Raw genomic sequence first — 21,945 nt, 5'->3', positions numbered from 1 at the left:
GAGACCAGCACAGATCTCCTGAAGAACTGACGCACGGCAAGATAATGTATGGTTGATGCAAAACTTAATTCAGTACACATAAGTTAAATCTCTACAATTCCTTTCGCCTTTCCTTTACCTAACATTGCTGCGAGTGTTCGGTGACAAAGTTCGAAGATAATAAGCACATAAAGGCCGACTAAAACGAAGCTAGCCATTATTAACTCGATCTGCGTGAACTCAGTGAACGGTGTCATTTGGAGGCTAACGGACACCTGGCCCTGAAGATGGCGCGCCTGTACAAGCAGTTCAAATTCTTCCGACGCATCGAGAAGTTCTGTCAGCTTAAAAATAAACATGTGCTCGACACCTGATGGCGACATGTGAGGTGCCACGATCGGAGGTGCCGTCGGGACCCTGCCATTAAATCCAAAGTAAAACAAAACACTACATGTATATTCATATATATGTGAAGCTGCCTAATGTATGTACGATGCAGTATTTTCGTTATCACTATCTTTGTATCTGCAGTAAAATTTAGTTTAGAAATATAGATGAAGGGATTATTTACACAAGTGGTTCGTGGCCATTCACCAATTGATGTGATCCATCTGGGAACTTCCTGACAAGAGCGAACACCGTATCAACGCTTGACAAATTTGCTAGGCTTTCCGGTAGGAATGGTCCAGCAGCTTTGAGTCGCAAAATCGGATACGATGGGCTCAGTCGGTGCCTTAAACTTACGTAAAACGGGTCTTCATTATTTAGCGAAATGCTTAGCCACGATTCCTTCGTCTCTTCCACAAAGCTCATCACTATCTGTAACGACAATCAGCATATTCAATAGAATAACAAAGAAGTGCAAAGTTGTAAGCAGACGAAAATCGGCAGCGTGAGAATCAGCCAGTGTTTTCCAGTAATGATTTGTTTCCGACTTGTAGCACTACTTAACATTCGGATGTGCCTTGCACCGTGTAAAGTATTAATTTTTCCGAATTATTTACTACTCTGACTGAGAACCCCCTAGCATCCGTCCTCATATCTAGATGCGCCAAGTTGATTTTCTTCTTCCGTTTATTTTTGAGTAATTTTTATTGTAAGTGGCTACGACCAAACCTCGGTGTTCTTGGCACAGGGACGGGAGCAGCTTTAAAAGCCGGCCAACGAAAAAAACAACCGAATGTACTTTTATAGATCTGTTTTTTTGTTACAAAATGTATGCATTTAAGGCTGTACTGAACTACAACGCCAATAAGGTGATTTTCCCTGGTTACTGATATTTAGTTTACCCAGGTTTCGACGACCTTTTCGCATACGTCTGGCCCTATCTGTAGAGTGGCGGCGCAAATATCTTCTTTAAATGTGTGCACTATACGTGGGGTCTGAATAATTTGAATCGAGCGAGGTAATGTCGAGTAATTTGGAAGGCCATTTATTGTCACTTTGCTTGGCGGCTGGAAGCTCACTGAAGTAATTTTTCAATAGCGCGATTACGTTAAACGTCCTAATCTGCTGTAACTACGTGTCTTCCTAACTCATTCCGATATATTAGGCTATGGGAAAACCTCAGATTATACCCTGGTAGTAAATAGAGTTGATAACGAAAAAGGTTCGATCTCCATGCCACACCAGGCAGTGGCTTTTAATATGTAAATCTCTTTGGTAAATAACCCGGCCATTTTCAGCGCACGACAAAACAGCGACGGTGGATAAACTAGAGGAAACACACCGTGCGACCATTTCAGAACGAGAACAACAGTTTTAGATTTATGCGAAAATATTGCCAGACATCGAGTCAAGTAAATGACTGCCATGAAGAAAGCTTGCGTTAGTCATATTGTATTTAAGTAGCATTGTAAATGCTGCAATAAAAAAAGGCTTCTCTAAATACATTTCGTTATCATTTTGAAGCTGCTCTTAACTGTATACAGGCCATTGTTGTGCCCTGTCATTGGTGTGGGCCGAACTATTTCTAATACTCTAAATAATCCAAGATAACTTTGAACTTTTGTGAACACATCCACACTACATACGGCCTGACCGATAGCACCGAACAACATAAGAGCATAGACTTCTGCCTAGAGTTATTTCGGGAGGTTCCAGTGTCCGTAAAAAGTTATCTAAGGTGCAAATGTGCATGTTATACATAGATGTATAGCTTAAATTGACCTTTAGCGCGCTCGATCGTAGTCTAAACATCGGATTTGTAAGCAGATAAAAACAGAGACGTACACCTTGTTCAGTGGTATAGAGGCTCAAACGTGCACGCTGTCCTAGTATATCTAAAAAGTCGTTTACGTCTAGCAGTCATCATGCTAACGTTATGTAAATGGGGTAAGTCCTATATATACTTTTGATTTTCTCTGTCTAAGTTGAAAGGACGAAATCCAGAAAATCGGAGCTGATACCAAAATCAATGTTAAATAGATTAGACCCCATGAATTTGCAATAGTTCGGCTTAACATTAATCTTTTTTTTGCTGATAAATGTACAAGCAGGAAACTCTATATCTGTACAATACTCAATGGTCATTGACGTTGAAAAACGATTAAATAGGTCCACGGTGAGGAAGGAACTTGCCTTTTATATAGAAACATCTGTGCGGACTAGACAACTCCTATATTGTAAAGTACAAAGCTTATATTAACCTCATATTCTCTTACTGGTGATAATAGGCTCACGCCTTTTACAACCATTAAAGATAGTTCACTCAATACATTCGAATAATGAATAAAATGTTTTTTTTGTCAAAATGTAACCTTGGCATAAAAAAAACCTGATGTCAGTAAATCGGCGGGTTTTGACAACCTTATACGGCCGGAACAATATTGCTCGTATTTGTTAGTTTGTTTAGAGCTTGTCACCAATCCTCAACCATCTGCGGGGATCTAGGTCTATCTCGAGCATGCATATTGTTTCTATATCGCGTGAGAAGTCCGCACGTATCTTCTCCCGTCGCATCACTCGTTTCAAGCTGACGCTTGACGCTGTCTATTTCAGTGACGCCGCCGCCGCCGCCGCCGCATGCAGTTTTTAGACGAAGAAATTTCCTTTGTTTACCCTATGTGAAAAAAACACTAGGCCAATAATATCTGACGCGTACACATCCAAAAGTAATCAATTGTCACATTGATAAAGAGATTGCCGAATCACGAGAGCGACCTACGAAAGGGAAAGCTTCATCAGAGATGCTCTTTGTATACTAAACCTATTTGAGGAAAATAGGTCTCTCTATCATATTAGGGGTCAGATATTTCACGTTAATCCACCGTTGTTTATAAAGCTCCACTCGTAACTAACGTTCATGTTGAATCTAGTAAACAGATTTGTTATTATACTTATTGCTAAAAATTGCATGTAATTTGATTAGATACTTTACTTAGGAGGCTGATATTTAGTTACTATTTAAGGAACCCCGAGCTTCGTAGATGATACGTTCGTAAAATAGCGGCCGTCGCCGCGTTACAGCAGACCGTAAGTAAACCATTCAAGGAATTCAAGTGGGTAGTTACTTCTATTGCCGAAGAATCTATTTTTTTTTGTTGAAAAAAAATTCTCAGCAGGTGCCAATGGATATTTCCATTGCGCAGCCCGAATTATGTAAATCAATATAGAAAGAGAAAGCAATTAGCGTGCTGTTCTCAGTTACTCCAGTGCCTGGTTACGTCCCGCGTGGTGAACGCTGTCTGTAATTGTTTATTTTATTAGACAGGCAGATAAGGGGCGACGCCAACCTTAGAAAGTGCTTTAAATATTACAAGATACAATTGAAAGCGAATGCATGTACCCAGATGATGTAACATAAATCGTTGTTGATCGTTATTTTCCACATATTTACGCCTTGTACGAAGCAGTGACGTGTGCGGAAAATGTCAGAGACAATTACGGGCTAAAGCCGTCGAAAGCATCGACAATTACTACTCATCTGCACAGACAGGCGGACCCGTATCTTACCTTGTCTTCATCAACACAGCGAGAAAAAACGTAAACTAATCATGCTAATGGGGTGGCGCTAGTGAGCCTGACGAACTATAAGCGTTTTCTTGATTGTTTTATATAATTCTCCGACATCATCTCATTTTAGATGTTCGCTCTTGCGTTCCACACCCGGACAATAGCGATAGAGCCGACGCGTGCCGCTGAACGAAGCTAGGAATGACAAAGCAAATTGGGCATACTTAGCGAGAGAGGCAAGCGAAAAAAAAAAAAAAAAAGCAGACAATGAAGGAACTGGAAAAATACACATACTACAACGAAGACAACAGAGGCTGTCAGAAGCACAATCTTGAGAATGTTGGCCCAGTGTTTCAATTTTCCGTCTCCGCCCGCGCCAATATCCGACTGCAACCCACTCTGATAAAATCCATCATCATGTTGACTTGACAGAAAAGTTGACGCGGCAGACGCAGTGCGAGACCGATTTTGTTCTGTGGATAGGAAGGTCGAAAGGGCATTCATCGTTACACATACGATATACGCAGCGACAGAATGACCCACTAATCATGCATTTAGCTTCTAAGATCGCTCATCTCAAACAACGTTATGTATGCTTGGACATTTTCATCAACTTACAACTTATCATAGTAATTTCTCATAACGTTCCGCTGGAAGCTATCTTAATTACGTCTTGAATATATGAGCAAACTCAGCTTATCGATACGCAGACAATGTAAAATTACATCTGTTTATTAACATTATATGTTACGACAACATAGCTAAGGGGAGGAAAAGAAGACCTGGATCATAATAATGCCTTTTAGCTATTTAAAACGATTTTTTGACAACGAATTCTCCTTGCAGCTTTAATTTAATGGAGCTTTTACGCTGCAAATCCTTGGACCGGCATGCTACATTGAGTTATCAAGCCTGACATTATCCCTAAACGCATGTAGTCACAGCTCTACACAACAGCTATATCCGAGATATTCGGCGCTCCGAGACGTTTTTTTCGCAGGAACTATGCGATTAGCCCTATAGTATTATTCATCAGAGTCGGTATCCGTACACAGGTAATAATAATTATGTCCAACTAAAAACACATGTATTCACAACGCATATCGTCATCTCATTAAGTTTTGAGGACCGTACAAGGACGAATACACAGTTTAAACAAAAAAAAAAAACCAACAATTATTATTATTTTGATCAACGTCTCTGTTACGGACTGAAATTGGCTTTTCAATGATCGCACGAGAGCGTGAGGTCGCTACGCTTGTGTAATTCAATCTATAACTAACCGTTACTAATAACTTCTTCTGTGACCGTTTGTTCGTTAAACAATACTTGCTAAGTTTAAGGAGAGGCGTTGTCTCGGACGGCAACCGCAGGTACTCGGTGGGCACGGGGGCAGTTGAGGCCTGGTAACTTTGCTGATAGCTGTTGCCCTGATAGTTGGACTGTGAAAAAGAGGTCGCCTGGTTCAGGTGCGCCCCTTCTCCGATATGGCTGTCGTCGCCACGACTTCCCGAGCTGTAAGAGTAGGTACCCTGATAATCTCTGGGGAAATCAGATGAGAATAGAAAAGCGTTATAGTGTGTAGTATTTCATAGTATTTCAATGAAATATTCCAGTGATTTGACTGCAAATTTAATAAAATCACACCTTGCGCCTGATGCAAGCTAAACAACTAAAATTATGCAACAGCATAATACTATGAACCAAAAAAAAAGGCCACGGCCTTAGAATATGGAGCATCAAATGGCAGATAGTCAATTGCTAGAATCGCATAAGTGTCAACCCAAAATAGGTGTACTTCTTTCTCATAGTCACAATACATAGTCACTCAAACAATAGAAACATATCACAGCAGACGTCAGCCGTTGTTGATATATTTCTATCGTTTAGTGATTCTGTTTCACGTATAACATCATAATGGTGGGCATTCTCCTTTAACATAATATCATAGTCATAAATTCAAGAGAAAACTTGCGTTCGCAAATGTGTAAAATGTTGAAATTGGTACAATTAAGAGCCGGTAACGACGATAGGTAGATTAGCCCGTTGTTTTGTCGGTGTACAGGTTTCGGAATTTCAGTGATATCAGTGAAAGTCTTAAAGGAAACACCAAGAAGTACATGCCGATCACTCCCGAGTCATTAGCCAGTATCTTTACTGCGTATAGCTCTTATGGCTGCGTTTAGTGCTATTACTTCTGCTGCTGTTATCCGTACTCGAGCGGTGTAACAACTACGCAAATATACCTCACTGATTAACGACAACGACACCGGTGCGAGTAAATTATCTCCGCCTATAATTATATCGCTGCACTTCAAGTTATCTCGTGCCAAATCAGACGCTAGGTGCGGAGTGTGATAGGTGAGGTAGCGATAGATTTTTCCAACTAGATACGATAGGCTGATTTGACAAGGAAGCAACGCCGCCTGCTGCCCCGACACCTGCTACTGCGTCGCATTCGCAATAGAAATCGAAGCTCGTAGATGATGAACTAGATACGTCGAGACCTCAAGATGGTGTTGGGGAGCCCATAGTCGTCAACGTGAGGGCTGAGAGTGAGTAAAATACAAAATGTACCTTTATAAAATCACCGAAGATGTTAAATTTAGTAAAACTATGGTTAATCCTGATTTTTTGGGGAATCACGGCTAAAGCTTGTTGTTTTTTAGACAGTACTAAGAGCGCTACGGGTCAGACATACAAGTGGTTGCATCCTATATTTCAACTACTTAGGAAATCGATCGAATTTAGAGATAAAGTGCCAATGCATTCATTGATGGTGCCAGAAATAGCAGAGAGTTGTTTTTACAGGGGTCGGAATATGAATATTGCGGTCTATCCAGCTGGCTCGGCTCGTGTAAGTAGTACGGAAATGCAAATAAATATCCATTGTTATATCTGGAAGAAGTTAACTAGTCGAAGCAAGCACCTCGAGCCCAAAGATCTCGACTAACTACATCCAAACTACCATCCTTTTTACGAACGGAAGACGCAACACACAATACGTCAATTTGGTCAAGACCGGTACAATTAGAAATAGCGGAAACTTAGTCTTCTGCCAATCCCTGCTATTTTGGCACACTTTAATGCAAATGCTTCAGTCTTGAGCAAATACTCAATAGCTAATAGCATATATATCTTATTTAAATTTCTTAATGTCAACGAGCGTTGTATTTAGTTCGAGCACAAAGTTGGCTTGTATCTGCTGTGAGCCTATAGATACCTAAAAATAAATTATACCTAAAATTCGAGCCTAAAAATACCTTATGGCTTTCTAGTACTGGGTAAGGTTCAGAAGGTTTTTTGTCCATGTGAACCGGTATCATGGTGAATGGCCTTTAAAGAAAATCTACCTATGCTAGTTCTATGAAAAAGGAAAAGTTAAAAGAAAGTATATTTTATGGGATGCCATTTACATTTAAGTAGCCCCTTAAATCCCTAACATTCGTACTTATTAACTGTACGGTTTCTTTTCTTCTATATCAAATACAATTTCCTGTATCTCCCGCCGATGATTACCAGTATTGTCGCACCTGAATGCCAAACATGCTCACAAACCGATAGAATGCATCCGAAAGAGTCTTTTGTCCGGGGGCATTCGTACCTGCACGACCCCGGTATCAATAGCCCCGGCGTCTCACACCGATTGTACACACCATCACAACTCAGACCGCTTTCGATTGTCGTTGTGGCGTCGTCAGATAGACACAATTCTTATGGGCTCCAAGTTTGTTCGCGCACTCTAGTTTTGCTTATAGCTACCACATGAACAACAAGCCGTGTACCCTACGTCAAACTAATGATGGAAAAGTTAGTGGTGCCCACAAGTATGGAAAGCAGAAAAATGGGCATAATAATAATTCTGCCCCAGAACACGACATCGGCGAAGGATACACGATGGCTACCGTCACAGCTGACGAATGTTCGTGGTGTCGGTAGCTTGTTCCGAATTCGCCCTCGTCTAAACTGACGCAGCGATGACAAAGACACGATGTATACCGGGTTGTGTTCGAACGAAATGAAGTGCCAGATTGGACATTCAGCAAACGTCATACAGCGCTACTGGAAAGAAGCCTGTATTTGTTTCAAAGTTCAGCGGTATGCAGCGTTGAATAGGTGGGAATTTGGCATACAGCGCCTTTGTTGTTTCTGTCGTTCGGACCAACTCCCAGATCACGGGCACACTCCCACCATAATCTCGGCACTACCAATACGGGGAGTGACCTTGTCGCTGACGCGTATTTGCAGGTATGCCTCATTAATAAAGTGAATTTGTTGTCGTCGACGACGTATCGACAGACTTTGAATCAGGCACATGCGCACTCCGAGTGGTGATTCGAGCGAAACACGTGCACTTCATGTTCGAATGCGTATCGCCGACATAGCGGTCTTATAACGGTCGCTGATCGACCGGTTTCAATGTATACGATCGTGATTCGTAATGGCTATAGGCAGAATCGTTGCTATACGCCAGTGGAGAGCCAAAAGTCCGGCGAAACGGCAGAGACGGATGGCTTGGCAGCGATCGTTCGTAGGCGACACGACCCTAATGGTAGCTGCATCTTCTTGAGAATAACAACTGAGTGTACATTTCCACGTGAAACTCGCTCGGTGTAGCTACCACATTAACAAGTTCTCGGAAACATGAGGAGAGGACATGCACGCGTCTACTTTTAGATGTTACCTATATTAGTCAAGTATATTGAGTTAGCAGTCATGTACCCAAGCCATTATCTATAGGGATTACATAGTATCGCACTATATGTTGCTAAATCCCAAATCGTTTCACTGTTATTACCCTTTTGTGTTATTAACAGCGTCCAAACCCCTACTGAGTAGGATCTATCAGTGCAACATGCTCATACAACCGCTAAGAAATTTAACTTCATACAAATGTAAGAAGGGAGTTACTGTATATGTATACTTGGTGTGATGACACTACGTTCCTTCGATTTGACAGCGGCAATCCCCAAAAGTGTTATTCTGTTGTTTTTAGAAGTACTACTACTGAATTGATAAATAGAAACAGACCCAGTTATTACGACCATCGAAACACATATGATCCTGGTAAGACATCTATTGATTCTAATGTTCTCATTTTAATAGCCGTTAGGCTTGTTAATTAGCGTTCACGGATTAAACCAGCCGTAGCAGGCTCATATTAAGCGATGTCGTTTAGTATAGGTTCAACTTTTAGCTTCCTTCGCCAGTAACTCGTGGAGACGCTGCGGCCAGTATAATTACTACCAATCAATCTTTACAATTGCGTAGTCGATAATTGTGTTTGAGTATATCTACGCCAAGCAAATCGTAGAAAACAAATGGTTTCTTAGCAGCTAACTACTGTAAATCTTATGGTAAGGTTTACATATTGATGAAAACTATATTTCTATTGAAAAACATCCACAAATAGTAACGGTCAGCTATTATTGTGACACCGGAAATGTCTAATCTATTGCTTATGGCGATGCCTTCTCTTCTTAACTTCCAATTACCTTTCAAGCGTCCAAAAGCAGATTCCATCCCCCCATCCGCTCGTATATATCTAACGATATACACAATACATAACGTACATATAACCGCTTCTGGTGCAGGTATAAGAATTTAATAAGATCGCATGTTCGAATACGCAAACACCACAATATATGCTATCCATATGAAAAAAAAAATAGATTCTTTTTTTTTACACCACTCTCGCTTGATGATGCGGTTTTTTTTATATCCCCGTAAAAATTCAACGCCCCTAAATGAAATTAAACAAATTGATGAAGATAATATTTTAAAAAAATTGCATGAAAATATCAACATGATATGTAGGTGCAAAAGATTGACGCACTTCCAACAGAAAACTACGCATTTTAATTTTGAAAGTATTATAAATCGATATATTTGATTACCTACTCTCGTTACCATCCGTGGCACAGGAAGAAACTGCTAAAGAGACGACATTTCGATAGAAGATACTTGTCAAATAAAAAAAAAAAAAAGCAATCGCCGTGCTAAATGTTATATCTGTTTCTTTTTAAAGCTCATGTATGAGCGAACGGATATCCTAGATAAAAGCTTATTGAGGAACGCCATAAGTACGTGGATTGATTGCGTTCAGGCGGTCAGGGGCTGTACGATGTGATTGAATTTGTAACCATGCACAGACAAATAAATTTTCATCACTTTCCTAACTGCTCTCGCCCCGTACGACCAAGTTCTCAGTTACTTAGGTCCCCATTTGTCTACGCTTTGTCTGGTCTAATTCGTTGATCTTTTACCTATGAAAGCGCATGTTAGCCCATCACGTTTCATAATTTTTTCTGTTCCAATATTAACATCAAAAAAAAAAACACCATTTCTTGTCACCCGTAACAATTTTGAGTAGAAATCTGTCTTTCTAGCTGCGTGTTGTTCGGCAAATTTAGCATTCCCTTTACCATCTTTATCTGCACATTCGTTTATATATTACACATAATATAATTATTTTCAGAAAATGATCAAGTCAAGCTAACATGGAAAAAAAAAGAAACGAAAGAAACTTTTTGTTTAGGAAGACGTCCAAACAATCCTGTTGGCCATTTTCGTACCTGTTCGGTGGAGGAGGGTCACTGTCAGTGCTGTCATATCCGCTGTGATGAAGCTGACTGCTTTGTGTTAACGAAGATTCTTGTATGGTATTCGGTCCCCTCGTACTGCAACCTGGTAGCAGATATCACACCAGCCGTCATAGCAATATGATCGACATCTGTGTTAGTCATCATTATTCTGTCCTATTTTCGTATGGCTCCAACCATGTTTCGAATAACAATGAAAGGAAAACGTAAACGTCATTGATTATTTGACGAGAATAAAAAAAACCTGTTGCGTATTGTGAACGATTTTTGCTTTCATAATAGACCTTGCCGTTGAAATCGCATTGTAGAGAGCCCCAGCTCAAGGCAGGCATGACGGAAACCTATATGACATGCTTGCATAAGGCCGCAAATGAATAGGATCAATGCAAAAAAGAGTAAAGAAGCTCTGTTATCAAAACACCATTAGATGCCATCTAATGCGTGCTTTTACGGGAAGGAGCGTGCTACGGTCTTGATAAATATCGGGTAACTGATTGGCCGATTGGTAACTGGTCATTGTCTCTTGAAATTGAGATAAGTTTTTTTTATTTTTTAAGCACTTTTACAAAAATTGTGTTAGCGCCGCATTATTTCATGATGGCATTCTTAGCTAATTGAACACCCTTTTGTGTACAGCGTACCTGTCCCGTCTGTTCGGGTATTCAGTCTACCGCACAGTGATATACCACAAGGTGAGTAAAACAAGATGCCTAGCATTTAAAAATCTGTCTGATTGTTATCAGAAAGGGAACGGCCTAGAGCTTATTGAGATGATAACACGGACACTCTTGGTCTACTAATCTGCTAGAAACCGATTTCAAAAGCAACAAATTATAAACTATGATTCTTGAAATGTTTAAAACTCTCCGTCTCCACAAGATGTCAGGAGACCAACGGGTACAATTCTGAATAGAGTAAAGGCCTCTCTTAGGCCTAGAACGACATAACCGTGTATGCAGCTTCTCTACATGAAAGCATTATCTGTAGAGCAGCGATCTATGGTTAACAATAAACGTCTCCAGTGGAGCTATTAAAAAAAAATGCTTTAATTTAAGCAGTACTTTAGTACATGAAATCCGTTCAAGGATATTTTTATATGTCCTTGAATGGGTTTCATTTGAACGGTTTTTTTGACCTGTTAGTAATAGTGTTATTTATCAATTTTTTGTCTTTATCGCAATAGCAAATCATCATTTGCTATTGCGATAGTATCTAAACGTTAGCATTATTTTACTAATTTATCATTATCCTTTACAAAAACAAAAAAAAACAACGCGGTAGTATAAGTCTTCAGCTATATATGTCCATGCTGTAATCGCCATGCTTAAACTTGAATATCCACTTTGATATTAATGTTACTAAATAATAAATCAGATTTCATTGAGAGTTAGTTCACTTACGTTTCTTAACCTTATTGTATGTATTAACACGTGCTTGTCCACTCACCCTGTTCGATATCGTTGCCATTATTTCCTCCTCTAGATCTCCTATCAAGACGACCTCTGCCCCTTGGTTCTTCACCGTCGATCGATGGCTCCGTCGACATTTCACCGTCTTCGTCGACGTTACTTAGTTTCAAATACGGCGTGTCACGCAGCTCTCGCTGAAAAACAGTCAGATAATTATAACAATAATACTACGAGCTGGTGCCGCAGTGACTTGGACGCTCTCAATAACCTACTGGGCATACTTGTTGAATTAACTATAATTTCATTACAAGAAAGATATCTATTTTTCTGAAACGAAACTCGTTTCTTGCTCTCGTCCAACTCGGTATGCTTATCGGGTGTGTATTGCAGTCGTTAAAAAATAGTATAGCAGATTTCGTGAAGACTTCTTTCCTAGAAAGTTATCTACCGCTTGGACGTCCTGAGAAGTTTCAAGATAAAAAATTTCAGGCTTTGTCGGCCAAACGTTTCGCTTGATCTCAGCAGGAGCTTGCCGATCAGTTGTAAGTAGCCTAACAAGTAGTTTCGAGTCGCCTCCACTCTACGGCAAAGATAGAGAGGGCAACGTTGTAAGTTCTTTAAGAACTGAATAAAAAGGCATATATTACAGTACTGTGCTCGACTATTAAGTCGACCCAAAGTACTATGGCCTGCAGCGAATTTTTACTGGCGGTGAGATGTGGCTTTTTCACTCCCATCCAAAGAACAAGGTGTCATGGATTTACGGTGGACAAGCAAAATACTTACGGGAGAAAGGTTTCTCCCCGTGTCTGTAAATAAGAGAAGCGTCCTCCATGTAGAATCCGTTCGCCGAAAAATGGTTTCAAGAAATTAAGGAAATAGAAAAATAAGCTTCTGACTATAGTGATTCGAAGAGCCTACTTTTTTGCCGCAAGCAAATTCGCTAGTTATAAGTGGCAGCTTTGCGGAAGTCACTTGAGACCAACGAATACTTTGTGCTAGTATCCCTAAATTACATATACATATATACATATATGTATAATGAAAAAGAAGGACACCACAAGAGGCTCGCACTACCCGCGAAAACGAAGCGATATTGTATGTGCATAAAAGATTTCTTCCATGAGGGTTAAGCAATATCAACACCAGCTTATCCTTGGCTTTCGTGATCTTTAATACCCTAGCGTAATCCGTATCTAAATTCATGGAGGAGAGTAAGCTACGCATCTCATTACAGTATACAAATGAAGCTTGGCCTCTACCATGCAACGAGTTTTTTTGCTCATTAAGAGATTGCAATCATCACAAAGAAAGACTTAATGGTTCATTCACAGGTGAAATGTATTCCTTGCATATTTACAATAGTCTTTACGTCTTTTACTGGCCAACTGTAACGCGTACATAAAGAATAGGTTCGTTAAATTCTTTGACATTACGTCTCTGTGAAGATTTTTCTTCTACGAGGGATCTAGCTCGCAAAGTAGCTCTATGCTAACGCACCCAGTCCATCTTAATTATGTCACCCATTTTCCCGATAAAATCAAAACCGTCTACATACGGCAATTTATATCAGCAAGTAAAATCATAATTTGCTTCATAGATATATAACTAAAGTCGCAGCTTAGTAGTGTCATTTCTTGATCTTTGAATCGCTATAAACCAATGTAAAGGGGGTTAGTCATCAATCATCATACCACTCAGTTTAGCTCGTGCAAATGCATATTGTGGCAAAGCCCCACGGATAAAGCAGGTGACATCTGTCTCGGCGTAGCAAAGCAAATTGGAAGATAATTCCCAGCCGGCCCATACAAAGTCGGCTCAGCTCGTGTGCACAATATAATCCTATACTTCACACTCGCTCGTGCAAAAAAGGGACAAGTAGATCTGGGTCAGCAGTAGTTTCTGGATGCCACGGAATTGGGAAAAAGAAAGGCAATCCAAGCACAATATATGACGAATCTTTCGTTAGCAGAAATTAGGTACGCATATAACAAGAATCACTCTTTCTACTTCCGCTATATACAGAGGAATTTTTTTTTTTATAGATTTTTGGATCCGTCCAGTTCTAGACGGCTAGCGTCTCATTACAGGCTTGCTACGTGGATTAAATGTTCCGAAGTAGCACCGTGGCTTGTCTGATGCCGCAAGACCTGCGACTCCAATAACGCGACCGGCGATTCCATGGTGTAAACACATCTAAATAGAAGGCATGTAGGGAAGGTACATTAGCCTTTGCATGAGGCACCGCATTTTCGAGGGCCCCAACAATCTTTCTCAGTTACTATAGATTTAGCCTTTGGTGATTTAGGAAAGAGGGGATACTTGCAAATAGTCGATATTGCTTCTGGGATTGTGTGTCCCTCAGTTAAATTCAGTTTTAAGACATTTATCTATTTCAATCCTATTGACTGATTCTTCGACTGTAAATCAAGATAGTAATTAAGCCCGTTCTAGTGTAACTGTCTTTCTCAAGAAAGAAAAAACTATTTTTTACATAAAGCCAGTTACTTGACACAACATCACTGCGTTTAATACATATATTAATATGTATATAAATCAAACAGGCTCACGACTTCAATGAAACACGAAACGATACATACGTGCTTCATTTAGGCCAATGCGTATTAGATGTGCCGCTTGGGAGTTGAAAGTAGACCGAAGAAATGGCCGTTTACAACTATGCTTTGAAATGTCGCTATCTTGCTGGCAGGCAAGTACTGTATTCAACACTGTTAAAGTTGAACTTACAGCAGAAATGAAGAAATGCGATGTAAACAGATGGCTTCTATTACAGGGTTATGAATTCAAGAGGGTCAGCATTTGGCTACAGCCGTGTGTATAGCTCCCTGCTCTGCTAACACGATTCAGCTCGGAGTAGAAAACGCTCTTCAACTCAAATTCAAGCGGATTTGGAACCGTTGACTTGTGCCGGCTTACAAAGCTTCGGTCCAGAGTTATGTCACCGCAGATCTTCATATCTGCGAGCATGAAATGCATACAGGATTTTGACGAATCGTGAAATTTGTACGTGTAAGCAAGTTATCAATCACGGTCTTAGTTGTAGCGAATCTAGCTTGCCTATTTTAAAATTTCGCGCACGATCGCAAGAGATATCTATTCGTAGAACATTCTTTCTAAGAAAGATGTCTCGGAAAATAGTATGTACGGCGGTAAGGTTTGATGCATGAAAGTAGATAGTCGTTACGGAGCCTCGAGCTCGCTCTGGCTTAACAAGTTACATTTCTTGGAGTACAAGACCTTTTTAGATCTTCGAATGGCAGCACTTTCAATTAGTCATCTAGAATTACTACGGACCAATTCATTGAGAACTATATTCTTGTTTGAGTACAATTCAAAGGGCAAAGTAAAATTTCCCATTAGAACAACGATCGCTGAAATGAGTTTCCTGAAACTGTTTTGGATAAGGTTTAAGGACACCTAATCCAAACATGACTGGCTTTTGGCTGGCGTGCACCAAAGATAAATCAGCTTGCGTTGTCAGTATTAGTTCACTGATTGCACCTGAAGGATTACAATATGTGGTATGAGACAGATCAGTTTTATAAAGAAGGACTGATTTGAATGTAGCTAAACAACAGCACCATTGTCTTGATTCTGAATAAGTGACTTTGAGGGCTTGCTTACACAGTAGTAGTAGTAGTAGTAACAAAAGGCGTCAAGAATAACATTTTCAGTGCAAAAACCTTTGGCTACGGCGACCTTTCCCAGGTTCTAGAGAGACGTCAATAAATTAGAAAATCAAGCAGGATTTGTTTGCTTGTAGCACTAATAATATAGCCAGGGAGCTATCTATTTCATAATACAATAGAGAGTATGTTAGATTAAAATTTCTAAATAGAAAGAATTTCGTACTTTAACTCGCTTGATTACTATAATAAAATTTAACTTGAGCAACGCAATCTTTTTTGTTAGAGGTCGACCGCTATTTTAAGTTTGCCCATTTGATTGCGATGCAGTTTACTAAATAATTTTCAAACGGATTAGGTTAAGGTAAAGTGACTTACAACGAAGTTCCGGACAACTTCAACCACTAAGTTATGCTCTACAGGCTGTTCCGAAGCAGTTGCAGCATACGATTGACCCGTCGCTTCCTTTTCAGGATCTTGCTTGAGATTCATATCTGTGTCTATTGAAATTTCGGCTCGTGCACTAACTGGCTGCGGATAGGTACCGCTTAGGAAAAGCTTCGAAGTTTGGTGACTGGCGGGGTGCTCTATACCGGACAAAATAAGTTTGGTTCAAGTTCCCGTTTGGAAACAGATGACGAAGCATCGTTTTGGCTAGCTGTCGACTTGTCGTCGCAAAATATCACACTTTTCGTCGTCGTCGTCGTCGTCGTTGTCATCGTCGTATTGCTTCATGCACACTACCATATGCACAAACGACACACATGAATCAATCGGTTCTTCCAATTTCTGCTTTACATAATGTATCCCGTATACGATATATACCGGTTTGTTTACGGGCATATAACAGCTGCGCTTCTTAACTAGAATGAGCCAAAGTTAAGTGAGCTTGCACGCACGACGACTAACCCAACTGGCAAGTTCTTCGTTGTTATAAATTCAACTTCGAAAATCCAACTATATGACCACACAGTCCGTCATCGATATATAGCTACCGCTATATAGGACATTTTTTACTGTCAAAATTCGCATGACTGCATCCGTTTCGTGATAGCATGACTGTGTTAATTCGTATGCAGATAGTCTATTGGCACACAACGAGCAGTCTGTCCTAGCACTGCCTGGTACGGAGCCTTTTCTATTGGCGATCGTAGTTTCAGTAAATCGACACGCTAGATGTGCGAGCTAGCGATTATTGGAAACTTAGTTTGTAGTCGGCCACCTTCTAATCCCTGTTAATTCCACTGTCCAACTGATGATGGCCATATATAGTAAACAAACTTTTTTCTACTACAGGTCCCTCGTAGAAGTACAAAGAACGCGAGAACTATACTGGATAAGCTTATTAGACTGAGTGATAGACACTCGTCGTTTGTGACGTCTGCCCCTTGCCATAGCGAATAGGCGTTATGCGGTATTCTTCAACGCTCCGGCAAAATTCAAGGCACGACTCAGTAGCGCGTTGAACTCGAAAAGACAGGTAGGTAAGCTCTTTAACCGTAAGTGGGCCTACTTGAGAGCTCTTTTTGAGCAGATCTCCTATATTATACATTGGTGTTTTGTCTTTTTTTTATCTATGTGCGATAGCGTAGATTTAGCTGCGCACATAAGAAAGCAGGAATCGATTCATGTGTGAGTCTCACTTGAAAGTCATTGTTCAGTTGTTTTCCTTCAATGCAATCCATGGACACCAGTTATTCTTCGTTTAATTGTCGATCCCAAGGAAAGGTTTTCACTAAAGTATATAACGTTTGCTGTTTCCTGAAAATACCACCAAATTGGACCTATACATAATAAGAGGAACACGACGAGTCGTAATGTGGCGTTAATACAATATTCTGACTAGCCTAATTTGCTCAACTGGCCAATCATTGAAAACACTTCTATCGGAATTCTAAATACTATACATTGACAGTGTATCATGAAAGGATCAAGTCAATTTTATGAGGTACCAGGACGAGCGTTACTGCTGTTTTTTTCCTTCGTCTTGTGCTAAACTAGATCTGAATTGTGTATCCCACAATTCGTGAGGATAAGTAATTTTTTTTGCAGTTTGTGTTAAGGTAGATAGATAAACAAGATTTTTATACCTCTAATACGAATTATCTGTTTGTCCGACTGAAGACTGGATACTTTGCTCGCTAGTACAATATCATCTTGTGCTATGGAAGGGAGCGAGTACTAGATTTTAACAGCTACTTGCCTATGTACTGAGATGCATCGTTCCTTTTTATGATTATGACTTTCAGTAAATTTGGAAAATCTGTTCGACAATCGTTAAGATATATATTGAAATGTTATTTCAAAGTAGGCCGAATTTAAAAGTTCGATTTTGTATTTGTCCTATAAAAAGGTAAATTTAAGTTTCTTGCCTAAATTGCCGAGAAGAGTTGACACGTTAATTTGAAAAGGGAAACGAACTATTATAGGATTTCGGGGTCAAAATAAATTTTAATCGGCCATTTGCAACAGATGTAACCGAATTAAGGGCCAAATAAGATCTGGTCTCAGACTAGCGCCCAGGTGAACCCGAAAATATTGTATACATGTAATTTTATATGGAACATTTTAATTCACGTCAATTCTCTGTTTGCGCTGCCGAAATTAGGGAAAAGAATTATCGCAGTGGGACAACGGGATGAATATAATAAGATAACTTCAATGGAGCTATAGATTAAGCGGAACGTAACAGGGTAATAGGATAACCCCACAAAAATAACGGGGTTACTGAAAAGGCTTTGTTCACTTCAACCGAACACCTGTAATGGCGTAGTGGAATTGTACGTTACGGAGTCAAAATAATTGCAAGTGAAAGCATAGGAAAGGGATAGGTCTGACATCGGGTGAAATCGAACGAGATATCAATAACATTTGCTAAGATTGGAACAGACTGATGAAGTAACTGGAAAAAAATTACAAACTTGTTGAAACAGGATAACTTTAACTATTGGGACGCAGTTTACGCTAAATTGGCTTGGGCATTAACAAACGACGTTAGTTGATTCAATGATGAGGTGGGTATGAATAGAAGCCAGCCGGTCCAGTTAGTTAAGTATAAAGAAATATATGTGATAGTGAACCCTGTCTTATTAATTATAGCCGTCAGCCCAATAAATCGAACAGCGGTTCATTCATAGCTAGTAACAACTTGGTCGCAGTAAACAGATTTGGCCAAGTTAATTCTATCGTTAACCTGTGCTATCTTCTTTTCGTCGATATTTTCAGGGCTCTATTTTGGGCCAACTTAAAGCAAGTTCTATCGGAACAGCCATTCGGTAAGTTTAACAAACTGTATACTCTGCCTCCGTGCCGAATTGATCCGCAACTTATTTTACGTACTGGAACAGCTGTAGACCTCGCCCGGCGAGCGCCGTTCCGAAGGTTTGCTTCAAAGGCTTGCTTTGTGCCTAGGTTTCCTCTACTCTCCGCAGAGATAAGGTTCGTCCTAGTCTGATTTCTTCCTGTTTCAAAAAAGCTTTGTCTGTATATTCCCACTGATGTGATTAGATTTGTTTCATTATTTATCAGTAGATAATCAAAACCGAATATTTAAGATGACGTAGCCCCATGCAAGTTCTTAATAATTAACAACAGCTATATTTAAAATAATGCATTGTCAAAATGAACTAAATAAATGTTGGTGCATTTTTAAACGCTTATTATACACTTTAAGACAATTATCAACATTAAATGATTGCAGCTAACATAATTGTAATTTATAAAAAAATTAATAAACATTGTTCACCCCACACACCAAACATCTGGTGCCTCGGACGGCTCCGCGGGTTTGAGCTTTGGGGTGAGGCAATGTCCCCAATGTGAGGCAATGTGTATTCAGTTCATGAATTTAATGCCTCTAGTAAATGAACTACAAAGTACGTACCGTATCTAATCCTATACAGATAAAAATTTCCTAAATATACGTTACGTTACCAGCTAAGTTTCAGCGATTTCCCTTTTATACACCGGACTTGTTTCATCGTACTTGCCAAATATTTGACTAACGTCTACTTCGTATGCTCATTCAAATACACTCATAGTTGCTAATAATTTAAACTTGGGATGGTGACCAGCAAGTTGACAACTTATTCTGGTACCGTGGGCATGAAAATAAGGGATAGATTTCACTGTACTGCATTTTTATTCTTAGAATAGGGTACGCATGAAGTTAGTTTTGGACGTAGTTTCCTCAAATACATTTTATCTAATATACTATGTACCATGCGAAGTTATTGTAAGATCATTTATGGTAAATCTAATGCTCCAAAAGATTACAGCATTAGCCGTGCGTGCACGTATACTTTGGCTCTAGTTTGTTTTGAGAGATAGATGTCGTACACGAAGACCATTTCATTTCTAGAAGGAGAACCGCGATACCGTATTTAGGGATTCTCCAGCAGGGACGACTCGTTTCAAATTCCGCTATTTTCTGTTAGACTGCCTACGCCCTAGCATATTCACCAAGCAACTAACGAACCCGTGCTTGCCGAAAACAGGGAACACAATCAAGTTGTCGAATACAAACAATCAACCGAACGAACTCGGAGAAGTTTTTCAGGCCATTAGTCAGTAGGACTAATCTAACTGAGGAGATTCTGAAACGTTCATCTGTTGTTGGTTTCCAGTTAGTTGTCGACGATTCACCTGATTTCACAGATCACTAAGATGTTTGTAGGACATCACAAAAGTGGCCTTAGAGTGGTAAGATACGTGTGCTTCTTTTAGAAAATGACACTTACACATAACGTATCTGCTTCAACTAGAAACTTCTATGCTTATGGATTAAACAGCCTAATATTAAGACATAGGCTTTCAGTTAAGTAGCTGTCTGTAGCATAGTCTTCGTCCGACACCCGTTAAATTAATCTGAGTTTGAGCTTCATGGAGCATCGGGACAACGCCTAAACATTACCGGAAGCTTTCAGTAAGAGGTTACCCCGTCAATCTGCGTAACCATCTAATTAGGTAAATACTGTAGAACTTCTAGTTAGAAAGAAAGCTGTAGAGCGTTCACTATTATAAATGAGTGAATATGATGGCTGCATGATGCCTTCTTATTCGTGCCAATCGTAGTGATGATAAAGAATCGAATGTGAAGAAGACAAAAGTCCTTAGAATAAACTTTTACGAAAATTTACTCTCTGTGAAATCGCTTGCCTATGCTGTTTCGGCTGTAATATATGAAGCTTATATTGGCACGGCATCGTATAAGCTTGGCGATCTTCCACCCGATAGTGGGTTATCATCTTGGCATATATGCTACATGTACAAATTGGATCAAACGACTACGACTCCATTATAAACCTTAAAGCGCGTTTAATAAATTTTATTAACAGAACGTAGACTTTATCAATGTAAAACTATGTAGCAATAGTCCAGTTGCAGGTAGAATGCACGTATAAAATTATTTTACCGGGCCTCCAAACAGTTCCGTCATGCCTTCAGTGTGTCCTTGGTGTCAGCTATAGTGAAAGTATAGGAAGACAAACAAAACATTACCTTTGTACGGCATCTATATTTAGTTAATAAAATGGCCAGCTGTGAGTGACGAACAAAAATGTCCAAACACAATATCAGTAAATATCCTTTGCCGAAACACACCTTACTAACGCCTCTCGTAAAAATTATTATAAATGTTATTTTTTTCGACATCGTTTCATCCTAAAAATAACATGTAGCATTATTTAGTTACTACATATCAGTGTAGAATTCATATCTGTACCGAGTGATCCATGTTTAATTTAGCTATTTCTAGTGCTGATTTTGGAGAACGCAAGCTTACGAGGCGTTATGTTCAGTAAACTATCGGTCGGGTAAAGAGTCGCCATAATAAGCGTCTCAAGGTATGTCCACAAATAACCTATTCCAACGGCCACAATTTTCGATGACGAATCGAAACTTTTACCCCCCAAAATAAAGGCAGTACTTCAAGTATTCTTATAGACAGATTCAAGCCACTATTGATTCTACCAAAAAATCTATCACTCTACACCTAATATATGATGGTGAATGGAAGCAGAATTGATCGTTAGTCATTGACATACCGTAACCTGGGCCTGCCTTCGACAGATTTTTGCACTTTGTCTTCCCATTGATGTCACATGCGTTGTATACAATTTCCCGTAGCACACAAACATACACACACACGTATAGACTGGGCTGTAATAACATACGCAAAATACGAGCACAAAAAACTGAAGCGAGAAACATTGATTTTGCACTGTTGCCCTAAAATGAACTAGGCTATTTTTGCAGGTTTTTCAAAAAAAAGCTCTAGAAAAAAAAAAGAAAGAAAAATCACACGTGTATATCTACCATTGTATATTTAATGCTGACTATCACAATCACAATTGT

General features: G+C 39.7%; 2 protein-coding genes and 1 long non-coding RNA gene across 32 annotated transcripts in view; 2 read left to right on the top strand and 1 right to left on the bottom strand.

Annotated features, from left to right (window-relative positions):
* LOC111243304 (P protein-like) overlaps window positions 1-21,945 on the bottom strand; it is a 53,709-nt gene that overhangs the window by 30,923 nt on the left and 841 nt on the right. For 12 of the 18 annotated variants that reach the window (XR_015318686.1, XR_015318687.1, XR_015318681.1 and 9 more), the window contains exons 3-9: window positions 21,636-21,750; window positions 11,982-12,138; window positions 10,509-10,620; window positions 5,267-5,475; window positions 4,228-4,406; window positions 551-798; window positions 119-396 (exon numbers count right to left, since the gene is read on the bottom strand). Coding sequence is in view for 11 of the 18 variants with exons in the window: in XM_086976899.1 (XP_086833025.1) it covers window positions 119-396; window positions 551-798; window positions 4,228-4,406; window positions 5,267-5,475; window positions 10,509-10,620; window positions 11,982-12,138; window positions 21,636-21,750 (1,298 nt within the window). In the remaining 7 variants the exon portion in view is untranslated. Of the gene's footprint in view, window positions 1-118; window positions 397-550; window positions 799-4,227; window positions 4,407-5,266; window positions 5,476-10,508; window positions 10,621-11,981; window positions 12,139-15,969; window positions 16,106-21,004; window positions 21,054-21,635; window positions 21,751-21,945 lie in introns of those variants that run through there. The other 6 variants (XM_086976905.1, XM_086976904.1, XM_086976906.1 and 3 more) reach the window with 5 other exon arrangements.
* On the top strand, window positions 7,539-15,541 carry LOC147758839 (uncharacterized). 4 transcript variants are annotated; one of them, XR_015318689.1, is made up of 3 exons: window positions 7,539-9,000; window positions 11,172-11,227; window positions 14,739-15,541. XR_015318689.1 is itself a non-coding variant. In XM_086976918.1 (3 exons), exons 1-3 carry the CDS (start codon window positions 7,925-7,927, stop codon window positions 14,744-14,746), a joined length of 321 nt encoding a protein of 106 aa, XP_086833044.1. In that variant the 5' UTR covers window positions 7,539-7,924; the 3' UTR covers window positions 14,747-15,541. The 4 variants fall into 4 exon arrangements, 1 of the variants encoding a protein (XP_086833044.1); XM_086976918.1 differs by having other exon boundaries at window positions 7,539-8,181; XR_015318690.1 differs by lacking the exon at window positions 14,739-15,541 and having other exon boundaries at window positions 7,539-8,485; window positions 11,172-11,499.
* Window positions 16,383-21,945, top strand: part of LOC111243308 (uncharacterized) — a 34,536-nt gene continuing 28,973 nt past the window's right edge. For 8 of the 10 annotated variants that reach the window (XR_015318704.1, XR_015318708.1, XR_015318707.1 and 5 more), the window contains exons 1-4: window positions 16,383-16,507; window positions 16,888-17,071; window positions 18,817-19,029; window positions 20,217-20,556. This is a non-coding gene — a long non-coding RNA (uncharacterized LOC111243308). Of the gene's footprint in view, window positions 16,508-16,575; window positions 16,716-16,887; window positions 17,072-18,816; window positions 19,030-20,216; window positions 20,557-21,945 lie in introns of those variants that run through there. The other 2 variants (XR_015318702.1, XR_015318705.1) reach the window with 2 other exon arrangements.

The sequence above is a fragment of the Varroa destructor genome, unplaced genomic scaffold, assembly GCF_002443255.2.
Source record: "Varroa destructor unplaced genomic scaffold, Vdes_3.0 BEIS01000001.1, whole genome shotgun sequence".
Lineage (NCBI taxonomy): Eukaryota > Metazoa > Arthropoda > Arachnida > Mesostigmata > Varroidae > Varroa > Varroa destructor.
The sequence above is the reverse complement of the archived record's forward strand: the minus strand, read 5'-3'. Positions and strand labels throughout refer to the sequence as shown.